At 37.3% G+C, this 26013-nt stretch overlaps 12 protein-coding genes across 12 annotated transcripts; 9 read left to right on the top strand and 3 right to left on the bottom strand.

Moving 5' to 3' along the window:
* Positions 1-161: 161 nt before the first annotated feature.
* FDP41_011070 (uncharacterized protein) lies at positions 162-2233 on the top strand (the record flags this gene model as incomplete). The annotated part of the gene is made up of 4 exons (XM_044701439.1): positions 162-422; positions 616-926; positions 1141-1285; positions 1463-2233. 4 exons carry the CDS (start codon positions 162-164, stop codon positions 2231-2233), a joined length of 1488 nt encoding a protein of 495 aa, XP_044567805.1.
* A 223-nt stretch (positions 2234-2456) lies between these two features.
* Positions 2457-3664, top strand: FDP41_011069 (uncharacterized protein; the record flags this gene model as incomplete). Its single annotated transcript, XM_044701437.1, has 2 exons — positions 2457-2607; positions 3042-3664. 2 exons carry the CDS (start codon positions 2457-2459, stop codon positions 3662-3664), a joined length of 774 nt encoding a protein of 257 aa, XP_044567804.1.
* A 202-nt stretch (positions 3665-3866) lies between these two features.
* On the top strand, positions 3867-6941 carry FDP41_011068 (uncharacterized protein; the record flags this gene model as incomplete). Its single annotated transcript, XM_044701436.1, has 1 exon — positions 3867-6941. The coding sequence occupies one exon, from the start codon at positions 3867-3869 to the stop codon at positions 6939-6941; it is 3075 nt and encodes a 1024-aa protein (XP_044567803.1).
* A 166-nt stretch (positions 6942-7107) lies between these two features.
* FDP41_011067 (uncharacterized protein) lies at positions 7108-7992 on the top strand (the record flags this gene model as incomplete). Its single annotated transcript, XM_044701435.1, has 1 exon — positions 7108-7992. The coding sequence occupies one exon, from the start codon at positions 7108-7110 to the stop codon at positions 7990-7992; it is 885 nt and encodes a 294-aa protein (XP_044567802.1).
* A 168-nt stretch (positions 7993-8160) lies between these two features.
* On the top strand, positions 8161-11292 carry FDP41_011066 (uncharacterized protein; the record flags this gene model as incomplete). Its single annotated transcript, XM_044701434.1, has 1 exon — positions 8161-11292. One exon carries the CDS (start codon positions 8161-8163, stop codon positions 11290-11292), a length of 3132 nt encoding a protein of 1043 aa, XP_044567801.1.
* Positions 11293-11410: 118 nt separating this feature from the next.
* Positions 11411-13558, bottom strand: FDP41_011065 (uncharacterized protein; the record flags this gene model as incomplete). Its single annotated transcript, XM_044701433.1, has 1 exon — positions 11411-13558. One exon carries the CDS (start codon positions 13556-13558, stop codon positions 11411-11413), a length of 2148 nt encoding a protein of 715 aa, XP_044567800.1.
* A 577-nt stretch (positions 13559-14135) lies between these two features.
* Positions 14136-17555, top strand: FDP41_011064 (uncharacterized protein; the record flags this gene model as incomplete). Its single annotated transcript, XM_044701432.1, has 3 exons — positions 14136-14140; positions 14276-14310; positions 14587-17555. 3 exons carry the CDS (start codon positions 14136-14138, stop codon positions 17553-17555), a joined length of 3009 nt encoding a protein of 1002 aa, XP_044567799.1.
* Positions 17556-17817: 262 nt separating this feature from the next.
* FDP41_011063 (uncharacterized protein) lies at positions 17818-18945 on the top strand (the record flags this gene model as incomplete). The annotated part of the gene is made up of 1 exon (XM_044701431.1): positions 17818-18945. One exon carries the CDS (start codon positions 17818-17820, stop codon positions 18943-18945), a length of 1128 nt encoding a protein of 375 aa, XP_044567798.1.
* A 168-nt stretch (positions 18946-19113) lies between these two features.
* On the bottom strand, positions 19114-21645 carry FDP41_011062 (uncharacterized protein; the record flags this gene model as incomplete). The annotated part of the gene is made up of 2 exons (XM_044701430.1): positions 19114-21236; positions 21489-21645. 2 exons carry the CDS (start codon positions 21643-21645, stop codon positions 19114-19116), a joined length of 2280 nt encoding a protein of 759 aa, XP_044567797.1.
* A 327-nt stretch (positions 21646-21972) lies between these two features.
* FDP41_011061 (uncharacterized protein) lies at positions 21973-23469 on the top strand (the record flags this gene model as incomplete). The annotated part of the gene is made up of 5 exons (XM_044701429.1): positions 21973-22189; positions 22407-22493; positions 22657-22808; positions 22905-23092; positions 23196-23469. The coding sequence occupies 5 exons, from the start codon at positions 21973-21975 to the stop codon at positions 23467-23469; spliced, it is 918 nt and encodes a 305-aa protein (XP_044567796.1).
* A 236-nt stretch (positions 23470-23705) lies between these two features.
* FDP41_011060 (uncharacterized protein) lies at positions 23706-24479 on the top strand (the record flags this gene model as incomplete). Its single annotated transcript, XM_044701428.1, has 1 exon — positions 23706-24479. One exon carries the CDS (start codon positions 23706-23708, stop codon positions 24477-24479), a length of 774 nt encoding a protein of 257 aa, XP_044567795.1.
* Positions 24480-24744: 265 nt separating this feature from the next.
* Positions 24745-25893, bottom strand: FDP41_011059 (uncharacterized protein; the record flags this gene model as incomplete). The annotated part of the gene is made up of 1 exon (XM_044701426.1): positions 24745-25893. The coding sequence occupies one exon, from the start codon at positions 25891-25893 to the stop codon at positions 24745-24747; it is 1149 nt and encodes a 382-aa protein (XP_044567794.1).
* Between the last annotated feature and the right edge of the window lie 120 nt (positions 25894-26013).

Below are 26013 nucleotides of genomic sequence, written 5' to 3'. Positions count from 1 at the left end.
GTGTGAATGCACGAGAGAGAATCATCAGTTGACCTCAGAGAGTTGTGTATTGTGGAGTTTGTTCAAAGTCGAGGAGAGGAACAATTTGTTTCGGAAAATTAATCTTCTCTCCCAAAGAGCGGACATCACAAACGATTCATCTTCGGAAGAATTTAAAAAAAATGTCAAATTATTCCTCTTCATCATCATGTCGCAGACTTTCCATGCTGCAACAGCACTTGTTTCCTTCCTCTTCTTCTCTCGAAACAGGATTAAATGATTCTTCTTCTTTCTCATTCGGATCATTCTCGGAACGACATGGATCGGAGGAATCAATGATCGGATTCAATGAGACTTCGGCTTCCTCATCAAAAAAGAGAAAAGCAGTGATTGTGTGCGGTGCGAGAACACCATTTGTGAAGGCCTTTGGTGATTTGATGGAGGTAGGTTGACAAACGAAGAATTATTCAGAATTCGGCAACAACGTTTCATTTTCTAAATACAAAAATATTGAATTCAAATTTAAAAATTCAAAAAATATTCAACCGCATGATCATTTCTTCTGTGTAAATTTCATTCACTTGTTGATTTTATGTTCATACGAATCTTGGACTGTCACAATCACTATTGGAAAAGGTTGATTCTATTGGATTGGGAGTTTCTGCCGTCGAAGGTCTATTGAAAAAGTCTAAATTGGATCCAAATCTTATTGATGAAATCATTTGGGGAAATGTTGTTCTCAACACCAAAGCCCCCAACGTTGCTCGAGAAATTGTCATTGATTTGAACTTACCAAAGAAAATTACAGGAGTGACTGTTAGCAGAGCTTGTTTGTCGGGCTTGGAAGCCATTTTGCAAGGCATTCGATTGATTGAACATGGACAAGCAGAAGTTGTTGTCGCTGGTGGATCGGACTCAATGTCCAACGGAGAAATGGCCCTTCCAAGGTTTGTTTCGATCAGCATCTTTTTTTGTGTGTGTCTGACGTTGATCATAATGTGCCACTTGAAAATTGTTGTTGGGTGTTTGTGTTTGATATGTGCCTCAACCCATTCTATTTTCTACTATTTATCCAACATGACAATGAACCTGTCACTATTTTCTACCATTTATACAATGCTCATGCCGATTCATGTGATCTTGTTGCAAATCAATTTGAAGAAATCTCACATTGGCCTTAGGTAAATACAATTATGGAAAAGATAAGGGAACCATGAAAGGATTGATTCAATTGTTTAAGGATGCCGGATCTCCATTGAGTTGGATACCAACCCCACCTGCTATTGCCGAGAGATCTACTGGTAAGGTAAGTTTGTGCATGCAAACTGTGAACAATATTCACACAGTATGAACGTTTGTTAATTAATATCTATTTCCCAACTGCAATTTACATGAAATTCCATCTGTGATCATCACTTTCATGACTTGTCATGCAAATTCCATCTTCCCAACAAAATTCCTCTCTTAAAACATTTCAAAATAGACAATGGGATATCACGCAGACATGATGGCAGAGCTCAATAGGGTCACCAGAAACACTCAAGACCAATTTGCAGCACAATCACACAAGAATGCAGCCAAAGCAAGACGTGAAGGTAAATTAGATGAAGAAATTGTCCCCGTTCGTTTGAAGAATGGTAAAGTCGTTGCTAGAGATAATCTCATTCGTGAGGATAGTGATGCGTCCAAGATGAGCAAATTGAAGCCAGTCTTCAGAAAGACAGGAACTGTGACAGCTGCCTCTTCATCGCCACTGACCGATGGAGCCAGTTGTGTACTTGTCATGAGTGAGGAGAAGGCCAGAGAATTGGGATACCCTGTTGACATTAGAATTTCATCCTATGCCACAACTGCGGTTGATCCTTATCCTCAACTTTTGCTTGCTCCAGTTTTAGCATTCCCAAAGGTTTTGGATGATGCTGGTATCACTTTGGATCAAGTCGATTTGTTCGAAATTCACGAAGCTTTTGCTGCTCAGGTGTTGTCCACCACAGCATGTCTAGCGAGTGACGAATTTTGTCAAAAGAGACTTGGAAGAAGTAAGGCTATTGGAGTCATTCCACCTGAAAAGTTGAATATTAATGGTTCCTCAATTGCCATTGGCCATCCTTTCAGTGCAACGGGTGGAAGATTGGTCACTTCAGCCATGAACGAATTGCGAAGAACTGGTAAAAAGTATGCCATTCTTTCCGTCTGTGCTGCCGGAGGTCTTGGAGGTGTAGCTTTGGTTGAGCGAGTGAGTGACAACAAGTAGTAGTGTAGATATCTATCCACAACTCTAACATCACACATAACTTATTAAAAAGTGGAAATTGCATACATTATTTGTTTTTTCATTTATACTCCAATACCATTCATTTCACAAAAAAGGCCATTTGAACATTGAGGTTGTTGAATTCACCTCCTTCTAAGCCAGTCAGTGATCTCTCAAGCAACACGTCATTGAAAAATGTGTGGTGTTTCAGATTGTAAAAAAAATGCCAATTCAAAAGAAATCAAAAGATCCACGAGAAAAGGAGAAGAAGAGAATTGAAAGACTCCAAGAGAAAGTTACACCTCCCGAGGATACCGTCAAAAGATTTGCTGTGTTGATTGGAGGAGCTCTAGTTGCTTTCATTGTTCTATTGGGTACGTTGTTATTTAGATCGTGCAAAAAAGTGATGCGAGAGTCTAATGGTCATTGTCCACTCAATTTTCATCGTGATGATGGTGAACCAACACATGACAATCCACGTGGAACTTGTGGAATTATGATTGGCTTACACAAATCCTAAATTAATACCCACGACGGCATTCATCCTATGGCCGAATAATGAAACCCAATGTTTTATCATGGGTCAAATTGATTTTTCTTCTTCCTTTCAACACTCCCATGACAACGCCAACTCTTTGTCATGTTGCTTTCAAATGTGGATCAATGATTTTCTTCAATACCATCATCCATGATTATCACCATCATTCTCACCTGTCATCCTCCACACAAAATCAATTGATTTCTCATGATCAAATTTTGAATCTTTCTATGTCTACTTCTACATAAACTCTATACACAATTATTACAGGCCTAGTATTCTTACTAAGTGGAGAAATTAAATACAAGAAGACTGAGGAGGGTCTTCCATATCCCGTCAAACTCGAAGTCACTGAAAAAGTCTTTTTCGATATTTCAATTGGTAAACCTTCGAAGAGAAATCCTCCTGTTCGTATTGTTATTGGCTTATTCGGCAATGCTCAACCAAAGACTGTGGAAAACTTCCGTTCACTTGCCACTCATGAAAGACAAATTGGATACAGAGGTTCAATCTTCCACAGAATTGTTCGAGGATTTGTCATTCAAGGAGGTGATATCACTAAGGGAGACGGTACTGGAGGAACTTCAATTTATGGTCCATCTTTCGACGATGAAGATTTGAGCATTGAGACATTCCGTGGATGCGTTGCAATGGCCAATAAGGGACCAAACACTAACAACTCTCAATTCTTTATTACAATGGCTCCAACTCCTCATCTTGATGGAAAACATGTTGTTTTCGGACGAGTGTTGAAGGGATGGGAATTCTTGCAACGATTGGAACTTATCCGAACCAACCAAGTTTACAGACCTGCTGTGGATGTTATTATCGTGAACAGTGGAATTTATAAGGAGGAAATGCAACAACAACAAGAACCAGTTCCTCAAGAATAAATCATACATGATGAAAATCATTATAATAATTACCATGTTTGGTTTGGATATATAGGTAAATTGAGCCACACAAACCCAACAATAATTGAGGAGATGTGAGACAACACTTGTTTTGGGAGGCAGGTTGTTGGTATTCAAGTTTTCGTACTCATTGGAAAGTTCAAAAAGCGAACCAAAACTGTAAATTTTGAACTCAAAAAAAATGTCTTCATCCAACACCTCTACCAACGCTGAAAAGATCAAAATCACGTACGAAAATAGCTACATGGGAGATATCAAACTAGCTCACATGTACGTGGATAATGTTTCGGGAAAGTACATCTACCTTAAATTTGTGTTTTCTTTGGCGAATATGTTCCATACGACCGTTGAAGGAGCCCAAGACGCCAAAACGAAGGAATACCCTCTATTCTTGTATCCCGGAGATACAAAGGTATACCTTACAAGCTTTCCAATCATTGATCGATATAAGAGTTGGAAGTATAATTTCATGTACAATTATTCGTTTGCAGACAAACCAACCGAGTCGAGAGAGATCTATGATGGAGTTTTCTTTGAGTGTTTCCATATGGGTTTCGGAAGTTTAATTGTTGCTCTCAAGAACAATAATGTCATTTTGAACAATAGGGGTGATCGCCATGTTCAAGTCAAAATTAATTATACCACTCTGACAAATTTGAAGCCTAATAGGATCTATGACGACTATGTTGATTTGTATGACTTGAAAATCCTGAACGAACTTCAAATTTTGGACAAACAAGAGAAGACTACCTACAAATACAAGTATTTCGTAAAGAAGGCAGAAAAGCCTCTGACTGACGAAGAGGCAGGGTCCACTCTATTGTCCTACTACTTTACCAATGTATCTAAGGCTCAAGCTTTGGTAGTCGAGAGGAGAGAGCTCATACCTGGTGTATTTGGTGTTCTCGAAATGACCAAAGAAGGTTTTGCCGTCTTGAGTCTTGAGAATAACACGTCGAGTGCCGTGATTGTGCACGATTTGAAGGTAAAGGGAGGTGAAATGACATTCATTCAGGAGACCATGAAAGATTCATCGAATCCTCAACTGGTAGTATTTCCAAACGAAACGAAAAAACAACTGGTTCGAATTAAGCCTCCAAAAGGATTATTCCAAATAGCATATGACTGCAAGGTTGCAGAGGGAAAAGTTGTTGAAGAGAATGAAGTTAAAGCTTCACTCTTTGTATATGGATACTATTTCAAAGTATTTAATTGTGTGGTATTGGCAGTCAAGAATAATTGTGACAAGGCTCACAATTGCTATCTTTTCATGAAACAGCTCGAGAACTGCAAAGTGGTGACAGAATATAGCGATCAACATCGAATGATCGTATTACCCTTTCACACCAAATTGTATTCTTCCTTGTATTTGATGGACACAACAAAGCCCTTTGTATATTCCTACGCATATCAAATAAGCAGAGTCTTTGAAAAAGGTGACACAACTTCCTCTGTGACAGACTTGAAATCTTTGCAGAACTCCTCGAAAGCCAACAGCTCTACCTCTATACAATCAGTACAAGCTCAGACTCAGGCGAACGATTTACATGCGTCAATAGTGGACAAGGATTTGAAAATTGCCTTGGAAAGCATTGAAAATTTGGCCACACAAAGTGAAGTTGTGAAAAATCAAATTGCTTCAAATGCAAAGTTCGTAGACAAAGATTTTCCTCCTCAAATTGAGCCTACCATTTATGACTCATCATTTGCTGGAAAAAGAATTGAAAATATCAAGTGGGCTCGCGCTTCTGAAATTTTAGGAAAATCACTGGAAGTATTTTGCGACGGCATTGAACCTGACGACATTAAGCAAGGCTCGTTAGGCGACTGTTGGTTGTTATCAGCAATTTCGAGCATTTCTTCCAAACCATTGCTCATTGAGCGTCTCTTCACTACTCGAGTACCAAACGAAGCTGGTATCTACGAGGTTAATATTTGTGTTGGGGGAGAATGGACCAGAGTTATTGTCGACGATTTTTTCCCTGTGAATGAATGGAACAATCCTGTGTTTGCGCACAACAATGCTGCAGAGCTCTGGGTCATGCTTCTAGAGAAGGCGTATGCAAAAGTTTGTGGCTCTTACTCAAAACTCATTTCAGGTTTTGCAGATGAGGCATTTGAAGACTTGACAGGATGCCCTACCTTCAGCCTTCGTCTCAATTCAAAAGATCCTTCGTTTAATGCTCAAAATATTTGGGATGAGCTGTGTGAATGCATTCGAAAGTCTTATTTCTTCTGTTGTGCCACTCCAAATTCCCCAAATTGTGAAAAAGTAGGCCTCATATCCTCTCACTTTTATACTCTCTTGGACTGTAAAGAAGCCTTAAATGGTGTGAAATTGGTCAAGCTTCGAAATCCTTGGGGAGGTACAGAATGGAAGGGTGATTGGTGTGATGACGACACACGATGGACCAAGGAAGCCAAGATCGCTTTTCAACATATGGCATTTATGGACGATGGAGTGTTCTATATGCCATTCCAGGATTTTCTAAACTATTTCGTTAGCGTGGTGGTTTGCAAGTACGATCCCAAGTTTTCTCGTAATCAAGTGAAAGTTGTTTGCAATACGACCAATCAGATAGGAACATTTGACGACAAGACTACGTATCCCATTATTGAAGTTAAATTCGATGACGACCAAGATGAAGCCTTCTTTGGCATCCACCAGAAGGATCAACGTTATAAGGATGGACCAAAACTTGCTGCAGGACTTGGATTCATCATGTTAGACTCAACAGGTTCTGTCGTTGGAGGATGTCCAATGAGTAGCAATAGATCTTCATACACAAAGAATTTGACACTAAAAGCAGGTACATACTTCATTGTTCCAATTTGTCATGCCAGAGAGAATATTAAATCCTACACGATCAGCAGCCACACTACAGGAAAAAGGACAAGTTTAAAATTGAGTGAATTATCTTGCATGACAAATGGTGATCATTTGTTGAGCTTGCTGGACGTGTATGCGTTGGGAGTGAAGGCGTTAGGTACCTCCAAAGATACACTCCTGAAAGAAGCCAAGGCGAATCTGACGAGCCACAATTGGGGAACATCGATGGTTTTCTCAACCAATCACAAAAAGTCAGTGACGGTGGAAATGTCAGTCACACAGAACAATATGGTGAATGCAGTCTATTCTGAAAAATTCGACCTTAATAGCGTGAAATCAAGCAAACTCGCATGGATTGGCTATTGTGATTCTCCTCGAGATGGATTTTCATATTCCTATAGTTTTGCATTTTCATACATGTATTGAATGTGTGTTTCCTCATACTGAGGAGGTTTTGTTATTTCCTCTCGAATTCGATTCGGAACTTTTGGGTATGAAATGTTTGAAATCCTACCGTCGTTAATTTTTTCAAATCAAAAAAAAACACGTGTTTCTCCCAACTATTGTTGTGGTGTTGATCTCTCTCTCGGAAATGACACAATCATCATTATCATCCTTTCAGAGCATTTGGCTTCTCCTTGTCACTCTCTTCCTTTCCTTTCTCTCGTATCATGTTCTCATTCAACAACGATCAGAAATTGATCAATTGAAAAAACAAGCCTCCTTTCATCGTAATTTATGGAAGCAATGGTTTGAGTTCGGAATGAAACAACGAGGAGTACAAGTGCGTGGAGAACGTCCCATACAAAAAGCAAGTACCACCACAACCACCACCACAGCCAATACGACTCCATCTGTTACATTACAAGCCCTTCCTGATGGATGTCGAGACGAAGCACTGTATAGACAATTCCTTCTTGAAATGGAATCTTACTTTTGGAATAGAATTGCACAAGAGGAGAAACGAAATGTATATTTATATTGTAATTATATGGCGAGTACCAGTAGCCATAGCACAGTGGATGATGTGAGTGCCTACTCGAGTAGTAGAAGTAATACCTTCTTTTCAAAATCTTCATGTGAACAATTTGTCAAATTTTTGCAACATGAATTACCTCACTTTAATTACACCATTCTAGGACGAGAGGAGAGAGTATTAGCAAGTGAAAATGATTATGTTTTAAATGTTGTGAATAGTATGGAAGGATTGAAACAATTGAAAGATGTCTCTGGACGATTGATTGCCTTAATTTTGGGCGATTGCTCACAAGTGATTGAAGTGAAGGATTCTGATGTGGCCACTGTGTTGGAAAATAATTATTTGGTAAAATTTAGAACAGTGACACCCACGACACAATCCAATGATTTTGGAATCAAAACATGTGATGACTCTGTGTTAAAGTTGAATTACTATGTCATGAAGCAACAAGAACAACAACATGAGGAAAGAAAGCACTACACAAAATTAAAAGAATGATCAATCTCTCTCCATTTTCATACATTCTCGTTTCACTATCATTAAGAGTAAAGAAATAAAGTTCGGTCCACAGTAATCTGCAACTATTATCAAAATGACAAATTTCACCAATTTCAAACCTTGTCTTTCAAGTGTTTGCTCGAACTTGTCTAAAAAAAACACAAAAAAATGGGCGTGAAAGAATTGTGGAAACTCTTGCGTCCAGCTGCATTCTCAGTGCAAAGCCTTGATGTATTATCGGGAAAGAGAGTTGCTGTAGATATTAGTGTTTGGTTACATCAATTCATGCTCGGAATGGGTTTGGAGGATGATGATGATTCATTGTTGTTTGGAGGATCGGGTGGTGCGCATCAAACACTTCAAGTAAGATACCTCCGAGCATTGTTTAAAAGAATTTGTAAATTATTGTACTACAATGTAAAGCCAGTGTTTGTGTTTGATGGCGCAACGCCTTTAGTGAAACAAAAAACGTTACAGAGGAGGAGAATGAAATCAACAAAACAAAATTTTAGATTAAAGAAAGCTGCAAAGAAATTATTGTCACGAGTCATACAAGATAGTGCCAGTGGATCATCGTCGACGAAAAAACGGATTGAAAATATGAAAAAATCAAAAATTAAGAAATCAGAAGATGAGACAGACGACGAAGAGGAAACACAATCTTTTAATTTTGCATTGCCCTCTAATAGTGCATTATCTGAAAAGAAAGAGGATACAGAGTCTGTATTGTGTGACGTTCGCAATTATGAGATTGAAGAAGATGAATTTGAACAGATTCCTTCTTCCACCTCCAACAATCATGAAAGTTCATTCGCTATTGATATTGATTTGGAATCGGGTATTGATCCCGATGTTTTTACAGCTTTACCACAAGGAATGCAACAAGAAATTTTAAAACAACTAAAGGCATCTAAGAGACACCGCTCAGAATCTCGTATTAAGGAACTGAAAGAAAAATCACCAGAAAAGTTCTCTACGACACAGCTACACTCATTTATTAAGGGAAGTGCTGCTTCGATACAATTACAGAGGTTAATGAAAATAACGGAAAATCAACAATTATTGGCTTCTCTTCCAGAAAGTCAAACAGCTGAAAGCTCTTCTCATGGAGTATCACAGCATGATCAAATTGTCGTAAAGGATGAACCTCAAGAAGAAGAAGAATTAGGATTCTTTCTTGAGGAAGAAAATACATCATCAACACCACGTACCTCTTCATCTCAGCTCAGTTTAACTCCCTCATCAACGTCCACAGTGACAAGAGAGAGTACTCGAGAAGAATATCAAATATTAGCCGGTGGTAGACTTGCTTCGAATCCAAATCAAGGATTTATACTTATGGAGCACACACCTCCAAAAGAAAAACACATTTCACGTGAAACAACCACCAAACGAGTTGAATTAAGCCAAGAAGCAATCACTCGATTTAGCAATTTTCTCTCAAGAGCAGAGAATCCTCTGCAAGAAGAAGTGACCAATGCAAAAGAAGCACCATCCCAACCCATCAATGAAAATACAACAATCCACATTGTAGAAGACGAAGAAAACAATAACCGTGAAAATCATTTGTCATCCGAAGAAGATGATAATATTGAAGTGACGTTTGACCTTAATAATATCACTGAGGATGACATGCTTCCAGATTCTATTTTCTCAACAACTGTTGCAGAAGATCATGCAGATGAGATTGAAGACATTTCAGCAACCATTAGGAACATAAACGAAGAGTTACGAGCATTTGAAAAGGAAACGATCCATTCTGTAAATGACAATATTCATCATCAACAACAAGAAGACAACGAGTTTGAAGAAGTTAAGAACGACATGACATTGGATGAAGAATGGGAAGATGTACAACAAACGAATCAGGCACCACAACAAATTATAGAGATTATTGATGAGGACGATGACATTCACTGTCTAGAAGATGATGTTAATAAGAAGCGACAATTTCACATGATAATGGAACAATATAATGACTCGGATGATGTCATTTCTATTCATTCACCAAGCAACGATGCTAATGACTCTTCGAATCGATCGACTCCAAACAGTGTCTCTCAGAGTAGCTGCAAATCTACTTCATTCTCTAAAGAAGTAGTCTTGGATGATAGTTTTGAGGAACGATCATTTGAAGATGAACAAAGCTCGTTACTGCAATTGAACGTTCCCATGATTAGTCAGGAAGAGGTCTCCTTGCAGGATCTCAATGCTGCCAGATTTGAACAAAATCTATTCTATTCTGACTATCCAATGATTGATCTTTCGAATGCAAATTCCAAAACTGCAAATTTATTTGTCTCATTGGTAGAACTCGCCAAAGAATTATTGGCTCATTTTGGAATACCGTATGTGGTGTCACCATCTGAAGCAGATGCTCAATGTGGATTTTTATGTCAGAAAGGACTTGTGGATGCTGTTATAACTGAGGATTCAGATCTGTTCTTGTTTGGAGCCAACTGTGTTTATAGAAATGTTTTTGGCTCTTCTAACAAGAGCATTAATAAGAATACGATTGAGGAATACAAGATGGAAAATATTGAAAAAGAACTTGGATTTAAACGCACACATTTAATTCAATTAGCTTTGTTACTAGGATCTGATTATACAGATGGTGTACATAATGTTGGAAAAGTGACAGCAACACAAGTACTTGATGTATTTAATCCTGAATCATTTGAGGATTCAGATTTAGATGATATTGATCAAATTGTTCATGGGCTTAAGGAGTTTAAGGCTTGGGTTGCTGATGATACCTACAATATTGGACAAACAGAAAGATCATGGGGATGTAAGGGAGATTTTCAGTACAATTACAAAGGATCGAAGAAGAAATTTATTTTTCCAGACACTTTTCCAGATACTAAAATTATTGATGCATATATTAAGCCAACAGTTGATCATTCACTGACAGAATTTGAATGGGCAGACATTGATGACCCTCCTACAAGTAGTAGTGATGGTAACAGTCAAAAGGCTGGAAACAGTGGTGCATCTTCGAGCGTTGACTCGACTTCTCATGTCAAATTGAATTGGGACGCTTTTTACAGATTTTGTGCTGAGAGAATGAACATGGGTAGAGAAGAAGCAGATAGACATTTGAAGCCAGTATTGGCTGAAAGAAAGAAACGACAAGCTTTGAAAAACAAAAAAGTTGAGGAAATGACTCCTTTGGAACGATTTATTTATGAAGCGGAGAAAAAGAAGAAAAAAGCAGCTAGCATTGAAAGCAAGAGAGTCCTACATGCTGTTGGGTCGATAAAGAACAAGCAACAAAAAAAGAAACAGAAAAAGAAGTGAATAAAGCCAACTCTCTCTGAAAACAAAACCCCAAACACAATTTATTTAGAAATCCTTTATCGCTCAATAATTTATCTGGAGGTACAAGAATTTTAACATACTTGATTGTATTATAGTGCTAAGTCACAGTTGGCTTGCTGTTTTGGTTTCCAAATAGATGTTTTTGGAGGAAGGCAATCACTCTTTGTTCAAAGTCATTTTGCAAATGTCTATGAATTTCCGAATGAGATGCATCTTCGACAACCCAAAACTCTACATGACCAGTAGCAGCGCTTCGAATAATTTCTGAATGCTTAAAATGAACAACCTTATCGGTCTTTGAATGAATCAATAACATGGGCTGTGTCATTTCTTTGACAGCGTCGACTGCGTGATAATGATTGCCCATTCTAAAATCACACATTCTCCAATTGACTAGTACTGATACAACCTTAATAAATGATGAAGGGATATAATTGCCAATGAGCTCAATAACTGAAGACATGAATTTTGGTAATTGATGACTCCAACCATTCTTGTACAAGGCTACTTCCAAAACGTCTCTAATTTGCAAGATACGATCGGCGAAAGGGTTTTCTGCAATCACTGCCTTAATTCTCGGATCTTGAGAGGCTGCAATAATGGATGAAGCTCCACCCGTAGAAGTTCCAAATATAGCAACCTCTAGGTTGGGTATAATTCCCTCCAAATAATCGACAGCTCCAATCACACCCATCCATTCACGGCATGCCAAAGCACAACCGTTGTCACCATCACTTACACCATGATTAATCATATCAAAGAGAAGAATATGAACTCCTAACTTGTGAATATACGGAATATGTTCCATGACATCTCTTCGATCATAGAATGCGCCGTGAACGAGTATGACAGCCTTATTCGACTCAATATTCGACGCAGGAATATACCAAGATCTTAATTTCATGGAGTCGTCAAAAACAGATGAAAATGTGACATTCTTGTAGGGTAGTTTGAAATCAATCCAAGGATCATGCTTGTAAGGTAAAGCCTTAATGTAATCAATTAAGCGTTCTCTGTGGCTTCCTTTCATTCCCTTCTCATGTTCCAAATTCGCAAATGGAGGATGCACCTCAATATGAGAATTTGGAAGAGATGAGAGTTGTGGCAATGAATGAGAAGCAAGGGTGATGGTGGATGACTGAGAGAGCGAAGAAGGCTCTTGTTTGTTGATGTTTCCATCAAGATTGGATCCTACAACTGTATGATGATGATCAGATTTCAACAAGTGAAAACGTGAGACATCAATCAATCGGTTTCCACTGTGTACTAAACCAACGCCCACTCCTCCTGCAGTGCTACGATGGGATCCCAACTGTTGATTGTCTTCATCACTATTTCCCATAATCGTATTATCGGGAAATTGCATCAATTCTTCTGGGATGTTTGAGGAGTGAGTAATCTTGCGATAGGTATCTCCATCCTTGCTCATCAAGATGTGTTGCTTGGAAGAGACTGCCATGTACGCCACCGGATGCATAAACAAATTTGAGAGCAAGAAGGTAATCATGGCCATAAGAAAGATGCTCGTACTCAACGAGCATACCACACACGAGGCAATAAGAGTGGTAGCTTTCTTCTTACGTCCTCCAAAATTCGGAGAGAGTACAAGTTGTGGTGAAGAGGTTGATTTTTCCAAGATGGGTGTTTCAAGGTGAGTCTTTTCTAATTGTTCTTTCCGATGATGAGAAGTGCTCGACTCGAACCATGAAAAGGAGAGAAGTCTATTTCGTGTGGTAGTAGTTGAGTTTGTACAAGGAATTAAATTGGAAGAAGAAGAAGAATCACCAACACTCCCAAAGGAAGATCTTGGTGCATCATCTCCTCCTCCCGAAGTGGGTATCTTTGGTTGAGGATGATGCTGAACCGTCTGTAGCGCTTGATGATTGAAAAAGTAACTCAAATCCTCATGGCTCCATCGATGTGGAGGGAGTCGTTGTTGTTGCTTGATGTGAGGATCAAGATGAGGGTTGTTCGCATTCTCATGAGCCAAGACTGAAGGCGCCAACAGAGAGTTTCCTCCTTCAGCATCGATGAAATTATTTTTGGAGCTTAAGAAAGAAGAAGCATTATGTTGGCCGTTATGAGAATTGCTGTTGGTGTTGTTGTTGGTGGTGGTGTAGGAGCCGACTCGTGTCGTGTTGTTGTTGTTGCTTCTGCTGCTGCAGCAGTTCGGAACAAACAAAGATGACGATGAGGATGCAACAAGAGTGGCAGCAGAGGTCGTCGAGGCAGAAGGATTGATCATGAATGTGTGTCTCGAATAGTGATGATGATGGTTTTAAATAATTTCTCTCTCAACGAAATTGAATTAGTAGGTCAATGAAATGTTCAATTACTTGCTCACCCACTCTACACTAGGTGAGAGAAATGTCCAAGAAAACCTGGTGTGGAAGGATTTAGCGAGAGAGAATGAGGTTGAACGCTTAAGGTATCTCGCTATAATTACACTAATTTACAAATAAGGCGATTTCTTTTATACAACAGTGTGTGTGTTTGAATTGAAGAACAAGATGCTTCTTTTTTATACTACTGGTATGCACAATGTCTGGGTTGACTAAGAATACTAATAGCTTTCATGCATGAACCGAACAATGTATTTTTTTTGAATGTGTGTTTGGCCGAAGCCTTCCTTTTTAAAATTTCCCTGTTGATCTTTAGTTTACAAAAAAGAATCATATTCCGAACAAGAGAGATATTGTAGGTTATTGTCGGGTTCTTTAGATTCAGTGCGCTTTGCTCTATGTGATCACTCTATGGACCTTAGTCACATCACAATTATTGCCAACGGAGAAATTTAAATTGAAGCCAAATCGATAGAAAAAATGGGGTAAGTGCATTGCGAAACACATGTTGCGGACGAGAGGTCAATATCGACGATTATTATTATATTATTAATTGTTATTGATACTGAACATACCTTTTTGCTGTCCTTCACTTTGTTACCTATTGTATATTCATACAGGCAAAGTCCAAGTGGGAGAGAAGATGCTGGTGATGGTAAGTGTCGTTATTGTTTTGTTCATTCAACTGTTTCGGAATACATCATGTACTTTATCGGAATGTGCCATGATGAATTCCTACCGAATGTCCAAAATGGAAAAATCTTTACTCATCATCATCATCTCTATATCAAACTACAATTTCAATAATGGATTTTTCATTTGTTTCGCAATATATACCCGAATGAATGAATGAATTTATATATTTCTCAATTAACTAATTTCATCATCATTCCATGCCAACAATAATGACCATTATTATTATGATCATTAGATATTCAAAACTTTTGGCAAACTGACCCCACCAGCACTGAATTGTCATCTCCCGAACTGAAACAAAAGAAAAACTTTCTTCTCAAATTATTCAAAATTCATCCCGATCAATTATTTAATGGACATGTAAACACTCCACTCTCACCGACAACGACAGCCACTCTCAAAACCTTCACAAGTCATTTGGACTCAAATCATTTAAATATGGCTCAATCTGCGTCCATGTTGGCATCACGATCAGCCTTTTCTAATATCATTGGAAATTATACTGTGGATGAAGAGGAAGATTTAACATCGGTTGGTTCATTTGTGAGAAAGGAAAAAGCAAGTGAACCACTGGTGATGAGAAATGTCAAGGACTTTAAAAGATTTAAACATTTCAATAGGATTACATGTTTGAAAGTGAATAGAGATCGAGTGTGGACTGCTTCACTGGATAAAACAATATGTTGTTGGGATCGAGAAACTGGAGACTGTATCAAGCTATTTCAGGGACATTCCAAAGCTGTCACATGTTTTCATATTGATATCAAAAATGGCTTACTGTACAGTGGCTCGTATGATCGATCGGTTAAAGTGTGGGATATTGAAACACAAAATTGTGTGCAAACTTTTGACTCTAATGAGAATTGGATTAGCTGTCTTGCTGTTGGAAATGGTTATTTGTTTTGTTCCGGTTATGATTATGCCATTTCTGTCTATGATGTGAAAACTGGAAAGAAAATAGCTAAAATGGTTGGACATTTTAAAAAGGTGGAAGACATGATTTTTAACCACTCAGAAGGAATATTATACACAACTGGTGCAGATTGTACAGTTCGAGCATGGGATGTCTCCTCCCTGACTTGTGTCAAAGTTCATCTCTGTAGGGAGTATTGTCACTATTTTACAAAATATGGTAATTGTATATACGTGAGTCAACCTCAAAATATTTATTCATTCAATATAGAGACCAACAAGTCGAATCCACTACTGGTTGGAATTACCAATTTTTGTGTCCTGACAGAAGATAATCCTGAAGATGGCTCCTATTTGGCTGGATGGAACAAGGAAAAGAGACAATTTGAAATTTATGATTTAAATGAGCTAACTCTACTTCATACACTTCCTCAGGATAGCATCCTGGATGCATCAAATCTGTACGGTGATTTATCTTGCAATCGACTCTATTTTACATCGGGATGTTTTGTAAAATTTATAGATATTTCAGTAATCCATAATGCAAAGAATAGCACATCTTTATTGAACAAACCTGTATATATGCACTATGAGGAATTATTTAATTATTTTGTGGAGGTTCTATTTTATCCTGTAACCAAAGTGGCGGATGCGATTGAACAATTAGATTCCATACAACCTTTAAGTGAATTTAAAAATTTAAATGATCAAATTGAACGACTTTCTGCCTACTTTAAACAACAGCAAGTGGAAAAAACATCGAACGAGAGTTCTGCTTCTCTCACTTCCTTACAACACTCATTTCAACACAATACGAGTCATCACTCATTGATGCAACAAGATGATTTATACTACATTTCAAAGGGAATAGCACAATCTTACGACTCTTCAGGAAGTATGATCACTCCCAATAACTATGACAAGGCGACAATTTCTGATCGTGAATTTCCTAACACAACCTTGCAACGAAACAATAATTCTTCTATATATTTTGAACTCTCTGTTGTACCTCAAAATGTCATGAGTATTGCTGAGAGAATGAAAGCCATTGCAAGTTTGTGTCTTGATGGATTCAACAATAACACTCAAACCACAAACAATGTCACAATTCCATCAGTCATCTATACAGATAGCGAGAGAGAACTGGACTATGAAACAAGGAAAGAATTATTCTATCACAAGTTACGACAATTGAAAGGAGAGGGCTTATTACAACCAACGGTTGTGTTTGTGAGGAGAGAGCATCTAGTTTTTGATGCTTGCAAAAATTTCTCCATTCTCAAGGGAGTCGATTTAATGAAACCAATGTTTGTTTATTTTGCTGGTGAACAAGGTTTCGATGTGGGAGGAGTTACAAGAGAATTCTATCATTTATTATCACAGAAAATACTAGATTCTAATAATGCCTTATTTGTTAGAACTGGGCATGCCAACACGTATCATCCAAATCCCACTTCAGCTGTCAATGCTGACCATTTACAATATTTTCATTTCATTGGCAAGTTGATTGGAAAAGCTCTCTCTGATAACAAAATGATGGACACACATTTTTCAAAAGTAATTTTCAAACTAATTGTTGGACGACCTGTTACGTTTGAAGATTTAGAAGCCGTAGAACCCACCATGTACTTATCTCTCAAAAAGATGTTACTCTTAGATAATATTGACAGTATTATGGAAATGACTTTCACTGCAGATATAAACGATTTCGGAGAAAACAATGTTTATGAATTGTGCGAAAACGGAGAAGAAATTGAAGTCAATGATGATAACAAGTATGAATTTGTGGAGGCTTACGCTAAATGGAAACTTGTTGAATCTGTACGACCGCAAGTCGAAAAGATGCTTGAGGGCATTTACGAAGTGATTCCTCCTGAATACCTTACCATTTTCAATGAAAGCGAATTGGAATTACTACTCTGCGGAAGTACAGAATTTTCCATCTCTGAATGGAGACAACACACCTTCTATGAGGGTGGATTTGACGACAATCATCCTACGGTTCAACTTTTTTGGAAAATGCTCGAACAAGAATTTTCACACCTTCAACAAGCTCAACTTTTACAATTTGCCACAGGAACCTCCTGTTTACCATGTGAGGGATTTTCTGGACTCTCTCCACCATTCACACTTTGTTTATTGAGACATTATATTTCGACCGAGTACTTCCCAGTGGCTCACACGTGTTTAAATCGAATTGATATACCACCCTATGAAACTCTTGAAAAGATGACAGATAGGTTTAAAAAAGCGTTGAGATTAGGTGGCTCACAAGGATTCTCCATGCATTGATAGATTGTGAACAATTATAGCTAGCAAGAAAAACCTCTACTATTTTGAATAGAGTTTTTGAAGGATGGAGATAATGTCTGAATACAGAACTGGATGGAGGAATGGGCGAAAAGGAAAAGGGTGAACCAAACTCGAAAAGCGGCATCTCCTTCGCGATAAGGGATCGATTTCTTAAAAAAGAAATCATCATGGCTGATATTGACATCTCTGGAAAGAAATTCTCTTCCTCACCATATTAAAAGCGTCAATTGACCAAAACAAAATGCTTGCATTCAAACCATCACAACAAAAGACAAGCATGTCATCTCCTTTCCACCATCGTTCTTCTTCGCCCTCTTCTCCTCCTTCACCAACTGTCACACGAAATTCCTCTCTGAACAGAATTAGTGGTGGAATGAGTGGTGTCACTAACACCACCACCACCACCTTGATAACCACAAACTCCTCACCCAGTGGTGAATTCTCCAATGTTTCCGATCTCCTCAAAACGTATAACAACTTTGAAAGTTTTATTCAACAAAACGATGGCAAGCAACGATTGAAAGAGTATTTAGAGTCGTCACGAAATGAAGAACAATTATTATTTGTAGAGATCATGGAACCTTACATGGCTGTTTTGAATCCTAAAGTCTCTTGTTCAACATTTCCTACAAACAACAACAACAACAATAATGGAAAGACCAGTGTTGATGTGTCTCTCAACTCACTGACTGAGAATGACATTGAATGGTCATCTTCCAATGAAATTATTATGGAAAGTGTGAAAAATGTTTCTCGTCGTCGACGTCCATCCCACCACCAATACAACCCCCAACACCCCCAACACCCCTACAACCACCACCACCACTCTCTTGTTCAACCTTCTTCTTCTTCTTTGATTCAACAAGAGGATGATTCTCCACATTGGACATTCTTGGATTTATGTAAAATAGTTTTCACACAATTCTTACAAGATGATTCTCCTTATGAATTGAATGTGAGCTCCAAATTGAAAGCAAGTGTGAAAAAGGCATTAATTTCGAATTCTGAAGAAGAAGCCAAAAAAAGTCTCAAATCTCTCTATCATCAAGTGTTGTCTCAAATGAAAGAAGAAGCATTTAAACATTTACGACAAAGTGAAGATTTCAAAATTTGGGTTCTCTCCAAGGCCATTGATTTCTCTCAAAAAGCAGAACAACATTCCGTTCAATCCTTTCTTGAAGAGAATGAAATGGCAGAAAATTGGTCTCTCTTCAAAAAGAAGAAACTCTTTGTCATGAAAGATATTCGAGACATGACGGAAGAAGATTTTCGAAAATTGGGTGTGAAAAAGTTGGGTCATGTGAAACGATTGGTGAGAAGAACGATGGAACATTTTTCGTCTGCTACAACGACTACTGTACAGCAATAAGGTATCATTGTAAATAACCAATAGTGATGGTCCATGTAAATAAGTGTTAAATAATTGTGTAAATTGTGTTTTGATATGATCATTAAACAACCAAATGATGTGTGTGGGTATCTATGAATGATGAATTGATGAAAATCATACTCATTGAACTTTTAAACATTCCATGTTTTATAATTTTGGAAATTCCACCCGATAATTACTAAATTCAAAATCGGTATGTACATTATGCTCATCATTGATATGAAATGCATGTTCTAATAAACCACTCGAATTGAACATGGCTTGACATTTTCCAGTACTAGTTGCAGAAATAGAAGCTCCTTCATTGCATGTTGGAGGAGATTCTTCATTCAACTTCATCACTTCTTCACCAAATGACGAATCAAGACCATCTTGATAATGTTGTTTCAAATATAAAGGTTCATTGTACATGGTTGGACCATTTCGTTCCATATCATACCAAAAACCTCTTTCAATCATTTGTAATTGATATTTGAGTGATTTGTGATCATCTAAATAAGTGGGTGTCAATTTTTGTTGAATGATGGATGTGAATTCATTAAAGACTCGTTGATTGGTAAATGTGATGTGACTTGAAGAGGCACTTTCTCCCGTTCGATTCAATTTCGATATTAAAGACTCACTTCCAAATTCAGAGACACATTTTTCCAATTCTGGCGTTGCATTTAAATAAACGGTATTTCCACACACTCCACAATATTTAAACAAATTCAAAAATTCTTTCATATGAGATGGTAAATCATGCAAACATTCAATATTTTCCAAAATAGTATTACAAAAAGTAAAACAATTGGCGTGTAAAATATCAAAATCTTTTTGACCATTCCAATAACATGCCCATGTGGATAGTTTCGAGAGAAGTGACGCAATTTCATCATTTCCTTTCACTACTTTTGCATCGTAGAACACGACATGATGTGCTGTCACATTTTTCACATGTCTTATTACAGCCAATCCAAATCTCGTCCACTCCAAAAAGAATGGTCCAATAATGAGAGCAGGTGTGTAGGCAGCGTATTGAATTCTTGAGCTCAATAATTTGAGTGTTTGTGAGAATGTGTGTGGTTGTTGTTGGCTTTGTGTTTCTTCTTCAGTGTTGGATAACGCATTCAATAACTTGACATATTCTGCAATTTCATCCGAGTTTAAAATTCGAACTGCAATTTTGATTCTTAAAAAACTAATGTGACTCTTCTTATTCTCTAAAATGAGACTCTTCAATAATCGAGCTGGATTTAAATACTTGTAAGAAAATCGAGAAGGAATGATTAAATTTTGAGTAATTTCTTGTAAATTCAAACTAGTGAGTGTGAAGAGAGAATTCTTTTGGTTACCAATATTGGTTTTTCCATGTTGTTGTTGATGATGATTGATTGTAACATGTTTTTTCTGTTCATTCATTCCAAGTTGAAGCATGGATTCAATTTTTGCATGACAATAATTATAATCTTGTTTGTGACTTAATTTCATGGATTCAATATCCCATGGTGGACATTCCTGAACATCATCTTGCACAGAAAATGCCGAAATTTCATGTCCCATCGAATGTTGTTGATTCAAATAAGAGGATGAACTTCGAGTAGGATTGTTCATCATCATTGAAGTATTCGAGTATTGATTTTGCATCATCATTGAAGATCTTGGTGCCAATGAATTTGTCATGCTTGCATGATTCGAATGAATATTCACAACAGAATTTGTTGTCATCATTCCTGTCTCACCATTTCCTCCTTTCAAATCATTGAACAATTCATTAATTTCAGAAATTATTCCTTCACTACTACTTCCATTTGAACCAGATAGAAAGGATGAATTTGTTGGATTGGTCATGATTGTTGCTGATGAGAAAGAAGGTGAATGGACCCCACTCGAGCCGCCACTTCTCATAATAATTGCTCCTCTGTGAATACTTGGATCTCTTTTCTTATTATTAAGAAGAAAGGAACCTGTCAGGGAAGTTGTGGGTCCAACAAAATGCACTTCTGAACTCGCACCTGTTGAATTGTTGTCACTTGTGATTGGCAACACTGTGACAGGTTGAGTGAGAACGGGAGGCGCTTGTGTCAATCGAACAGATTTTCGAATTTCATCTGCCGATTGTTTTGGTTTGTTTGGCCACTTTTCCTTTTCTTCGATTTGTTTTTGTTTCAACATTTGAATATCTGCAAATATTGATTTTGCAACACCGGATGGAATTTTAGAGAGATTGAGATCAGATTCTTGTTTTAATTCCATGAGTGAATCACCATTCCATTTCTCTTTTTTTAAAACTATGAAAACAATTGTTGTTGATGAATGCGTTCAAAAAGAAATCGATGATGTGTCAGTAATCAAATGTAAAAGTGGAATGTCATTAAAAAAAGATAGGGATGTTGTGGAATGCCATTAAAATGTCGTCATGTTGTGAATCGTACAATGAACAAAATCATCATCAATAGGACTCTCATTTCGAGTCCATAACGTTCATTTCAAATCATCATCATCACGAATTATATTACATCGTAAAAGAACACCCAACATACTTTTGATAATTTTCTTCTTGTAATTCTTTTGAGATAACCAATTGGCAAAGTCATCGACAGTCCATTCATGAATGTCAATGTCTTCTACGTTGTACATGACAGAAGTGGAATTGTCTTGATTTCTACTTCCAGAAACGGATTTGAAAAAACCTGGCATGATTAATTCGGAAAATAATGATGGAGAGGAATGAGAGAGTGAGTGAGTGAATGAAATATATTCATTAAATATTTTGGTGAAAAGCTGATGATTGGCTCATCGAACTGGAATTTTTTTTTCCGTCAAATGTCATTAAAAACCAACTAAAAATTTCATTCCGTTCATTCCTTCCTCACTTCTGATCCACCATAATCATTCATTTTTAAAAGGTACCTTACACACACATTGAACAACCATTTGGTACATTGTCTTTTGAATTCTCTCTTCATCCTCACTTTCAAAGAGCTGTTGGCACATTATTCAACAATTCCTTTAAATTTCAAAAAAATGGCTTATAGTGTTCGGAATGAACGTATTGAACAGGCTCACAACGATGGAATTGTAGCCATCGCATGTGCCAATACATCGGACAAGATGATTCTAGTTACGGGTTCTTTGGATTCTTCGGTTAAGGTTTGGAGGCAAGATTCGTTGGAATTGGTTTTAACTTTGGAAGGACACCGATTGGGAATTGTTTCGGTGGTGAGTGATCCGACGGGAAAGTGTAAGTTGATGTCATTTGGCGAGAGAATGTGTGTGTTTGGAATTCTATTGTTTTAATATGATGATCATGATGATGAATATCCATGAATATATAATCATTTTTATATGTTCATCATTATGATGATGAATTTTATGAATTAATCTTGAAATGTTCAAATTTGTATTCATGATGATGATGATCAACCTAATTAAAATTTTCCACATTTTCATTTACGTAGTGGTTGCAACAAGTTCAATGGATTCCGTCATTAGAGTTTGGGATATTGAGAAGGGAAAATCAATGGTTGTGATTGAAGCACCTCCTCGTATGTATTTTAATGGATCAATAGTTACGTAATGGTAACACAAACTCACAACTTGAACACAATTTGTTCATGAAAATCATTGCATTGGATATTTGGAAACCATTTCACATTTGACAAATTAACAACTGAACTTATCAATCTCATCATTTTACGGAAATAACAGTTGAATCGTGGACTTTGGCTTTCAGTGCGGATGGTCAACATTTAGCCACTGGTACTCGATCTGGAAATGTCAATATTTTCAATGCTCAAACTGGAGAAAAGGAACAAAGTTTGGACACTCAAAAGAAAACTTTTATTTTGCAAGTGGCATATGTAAGTGAAATGAGAAGCTTTTTATGGATAACTCTCTAAAATGCATGAATAATTATTTTATTGAATTTTAATCTTAATGATCTTGTGGCTGTTTAGAGCAAATGTGGAAAATATTTAGCATGTGGTGGAAATGATGGAAGTGTTTGTGTTTTTGACATTTCAACCTCCAAATTAATGCACCATTTAGAAGGACATTCCATGAGTGTTAGAAGTATCGTATTCACCAACGACTCACAAAGATTATTGACCGCCTCAGACGATAAACACATTAATGTGTACGATGTGTAAGTATTTGAAAATTATTATTTCACCGACTGATTCAACAATGATGATTAATCACAATGTAAATCGCTGATTCATGATGGTGGTTGTATGTGACTATTTTAGCAACTCTGGCTCTCTAGTGAAATCATTGAGTGATCATCATTCATTTGTATTGAGTTTGGCCATGTCACCCGATTCTCAACATTTTGCCTCAAGCTCATCCGATCGACAAGTCAAAATATGGGAATTGTCAACATTGGAATGCATTCGAAGTTTTGAAGAACACAAAGATCAGGTGTGGGGTCTTGCATTCAATAGTACTGGTGATGCTTTGTACTCAGTTTCAGATGACATGTCTGTTGTGCAATACATTTGCCCATTAGATGCGTCTAAATAAATTGGTGGTTCATGATGCGTCAAACATGTATTGAATTTGGGAAAGATTGTAACAAGCTTGTTTTTTCACAAAGACGACCAACCACCTCTGTGAACATGTGAGGGATTATTATAACCTTGTGAGTGGTCGTCGCCGAAACGAGTGCCTTAATCGGTCGGTTCTCGAAAAGGAAATAAATCTTTTCACACTAAATTTAAACTTTAAAAAAAATATAACAATCTCCGTACTTGGCATCGATGTCTTCAACAGCAGACCCAACCGTAGATCTTGAATTGGGCAAATACGTACAAGAAGAAGGAAATGATGATGATATTGATACTCCTTTGAATCATCCAAAAGCTACTCAAGAACACCAACAATCTTCCGACGAGGATCATCAACCAATTTTATTGCCAAAATTTAAAGCAACCATCATTGGTACGGAAACACGAGAGGAAGATCCAGAACATCAATCTCTCATTCATGATAATCGTTATACTGTCTATGAAATTAAGGTTATCAATGAAAATGATGCTTCCATTCATTTTGTATTTCGTCGTTTCTCGGAATTTGCAAATTTGAAAAACAAATTAGCAGAAAAGTATCCCGAGAGAGTTAAGGAAATTGAAGCAATGGAACTCATCTTCCCAAAGGGTACATGGTTTTGGACCAATAAACTATCAAAGGAAGTGGTCGAACAAAGAAGAGAGAAATTGGATGAATTACTCAAGTTTATTTGTTCGGACCCTGTTTTTAGTGGAGATGAACGATTTTACGAATTTTTGCAATGCGACATGAAAATGTTGGAGAAGGCCCTTGGATATTTCCGACACAAACTCTATCATTATCAACAAAGTAGAAAGGATTTGAAAGATAAGGAAGAGTATGAACGTTCTCAAGAAATGGTGAGACAATTGACAAGAAAAAGAAGTGAGAGCTTGAGTAAGACTAAGGGTACACAGAATACGAGCTCAGCAAGTATGATTCATCAGCCTCATCATCATCATGACCATCATCATCATCAACAATAAGCATTTCACATAAACTGTAAGATTAATTTTGAAAGATTGTTTTTTTGCATGAGAATGTTATTATTAAAATTATAAGAAAGTGTGTATCTATAGCTCAATATTTTTCACACCTGTAAAATTCCAATTCTTCACTACCACGACATGCGAAAAAGTACAAACACTTCGAGCAAATTCTAAGAGTAACTACTTCAGTCGTTAGCATTTCACCACAAAAAGTCTTTAAAACATATCATCTTGTTTTACCAAAAAGATCGCAAAAAAAACATTAATCTTGTTTTGTTCCAGATGCTTTGACAATTAACATCCCCAAATCCACTTCGTCGATATGGTAAGTATTATTGCAATATTCACATGTGGAGTCAAACGTTTCTCTGCCTCCCTCAACAATTTCTCTTCTCATGTCGATCAATTCTTCCAAGCCCACGTGTGACACGGCTTCTAAGACCTTATCTTTCGAACATCTACAATAATAATCAATTGGTTTGTATCTCACAGTTGATGCATCCTCTGTAATAAAGAACTTGTAAAACAAATGTTCATGAATATCTTGTCGTGTCGCAATTTTATCCTCCAACTCCATTAATTTTCGTTGATAATCCTGCAATTGTTCCTCAACAACACTTGATTGAATATTGGCGTTGATTGTATTGTTGTATTCGCTCATTGGCAATCGTTGAATAATAACACCATATGATATCAGAGGCGGTGGTGATGATGCTTGTTTTGTGCTGTTCGTACTAGATGAGCCTTCCAAAGAGGAAGATTCTTGTGTCCATTCTGCTGCCTGATTTGGTTTACACACCAAAGTACAGGCCGTAGGAATTTGTTCCGACTTGTCAAAGAATTCTTGAAAATCTTTCTTCAAATCCACATTGTCTGCACCTTGCATCAATAAAGGCAATGAACTCACAACAGGTTTTGAATGTTCCATCAAAATACGAGAAACTGAAAACACAGAATTCAATTCATTGTCCACAAAATCCTTTGGATTTTCCTTATAGGACACAAATCCTCGAACCTCTCCGACTTGAATAGCCTCTGCTACTACATGATGAATGGACGGATGATCGGAATGTAAATTAATTTCTAATTTAATACGTTCTTCTCCTTTCAACAATGAACTCAAAAGCATGGATGCAGAAATACATTGTCCCATTAATTGAGAGGCTTGATGATGAACGGGATTGCTTTGAGGATTCATATGAAAACGTGAAATGAAAGATTTCAATGAATCGGAATTATCAATAAGACTCACTCGGAATCTTCCATCACTACTCATGAATGATTTTACATAGTCTCTTAATCGGACTCGTTTTTGTGTGCTTGTTGCAGCAGTGGTGGTAGCGGTGGTGGTAGCGGTGGTGGTGGTGGATGAGACAACTTTTTGTAACACCTGTTGTGTGGTTTTGAACATTTTTCTTCTTCAAAGGCTTTGAATTCAACTTGGAGAATTGTTGATGTGCTACTTGCAGTGTAGAAGATGATCAACTCACTCGACAATGAACAAAATGAACTTTTATTCATGTTATGCACA

Source organism: Naegleria fowleri (assembly GCF_008403515.1).
Source record: "Naegleria fowleri strain ATCC 30894 chromosome Unknown tig7, whole genome shotgun sequence".
In the NCBI taxonomy this organism is placed as follows: Eukaryota; Heterolobosea; class Eutetramitea; order Acrasida; family Naegleriidae; genus Naegleria; species Naegleria fowleri.
Note: the sequence above shows the minus strand (reverse complement) of the source record. Positions and strands in the feature narration are given on the sequence as shown.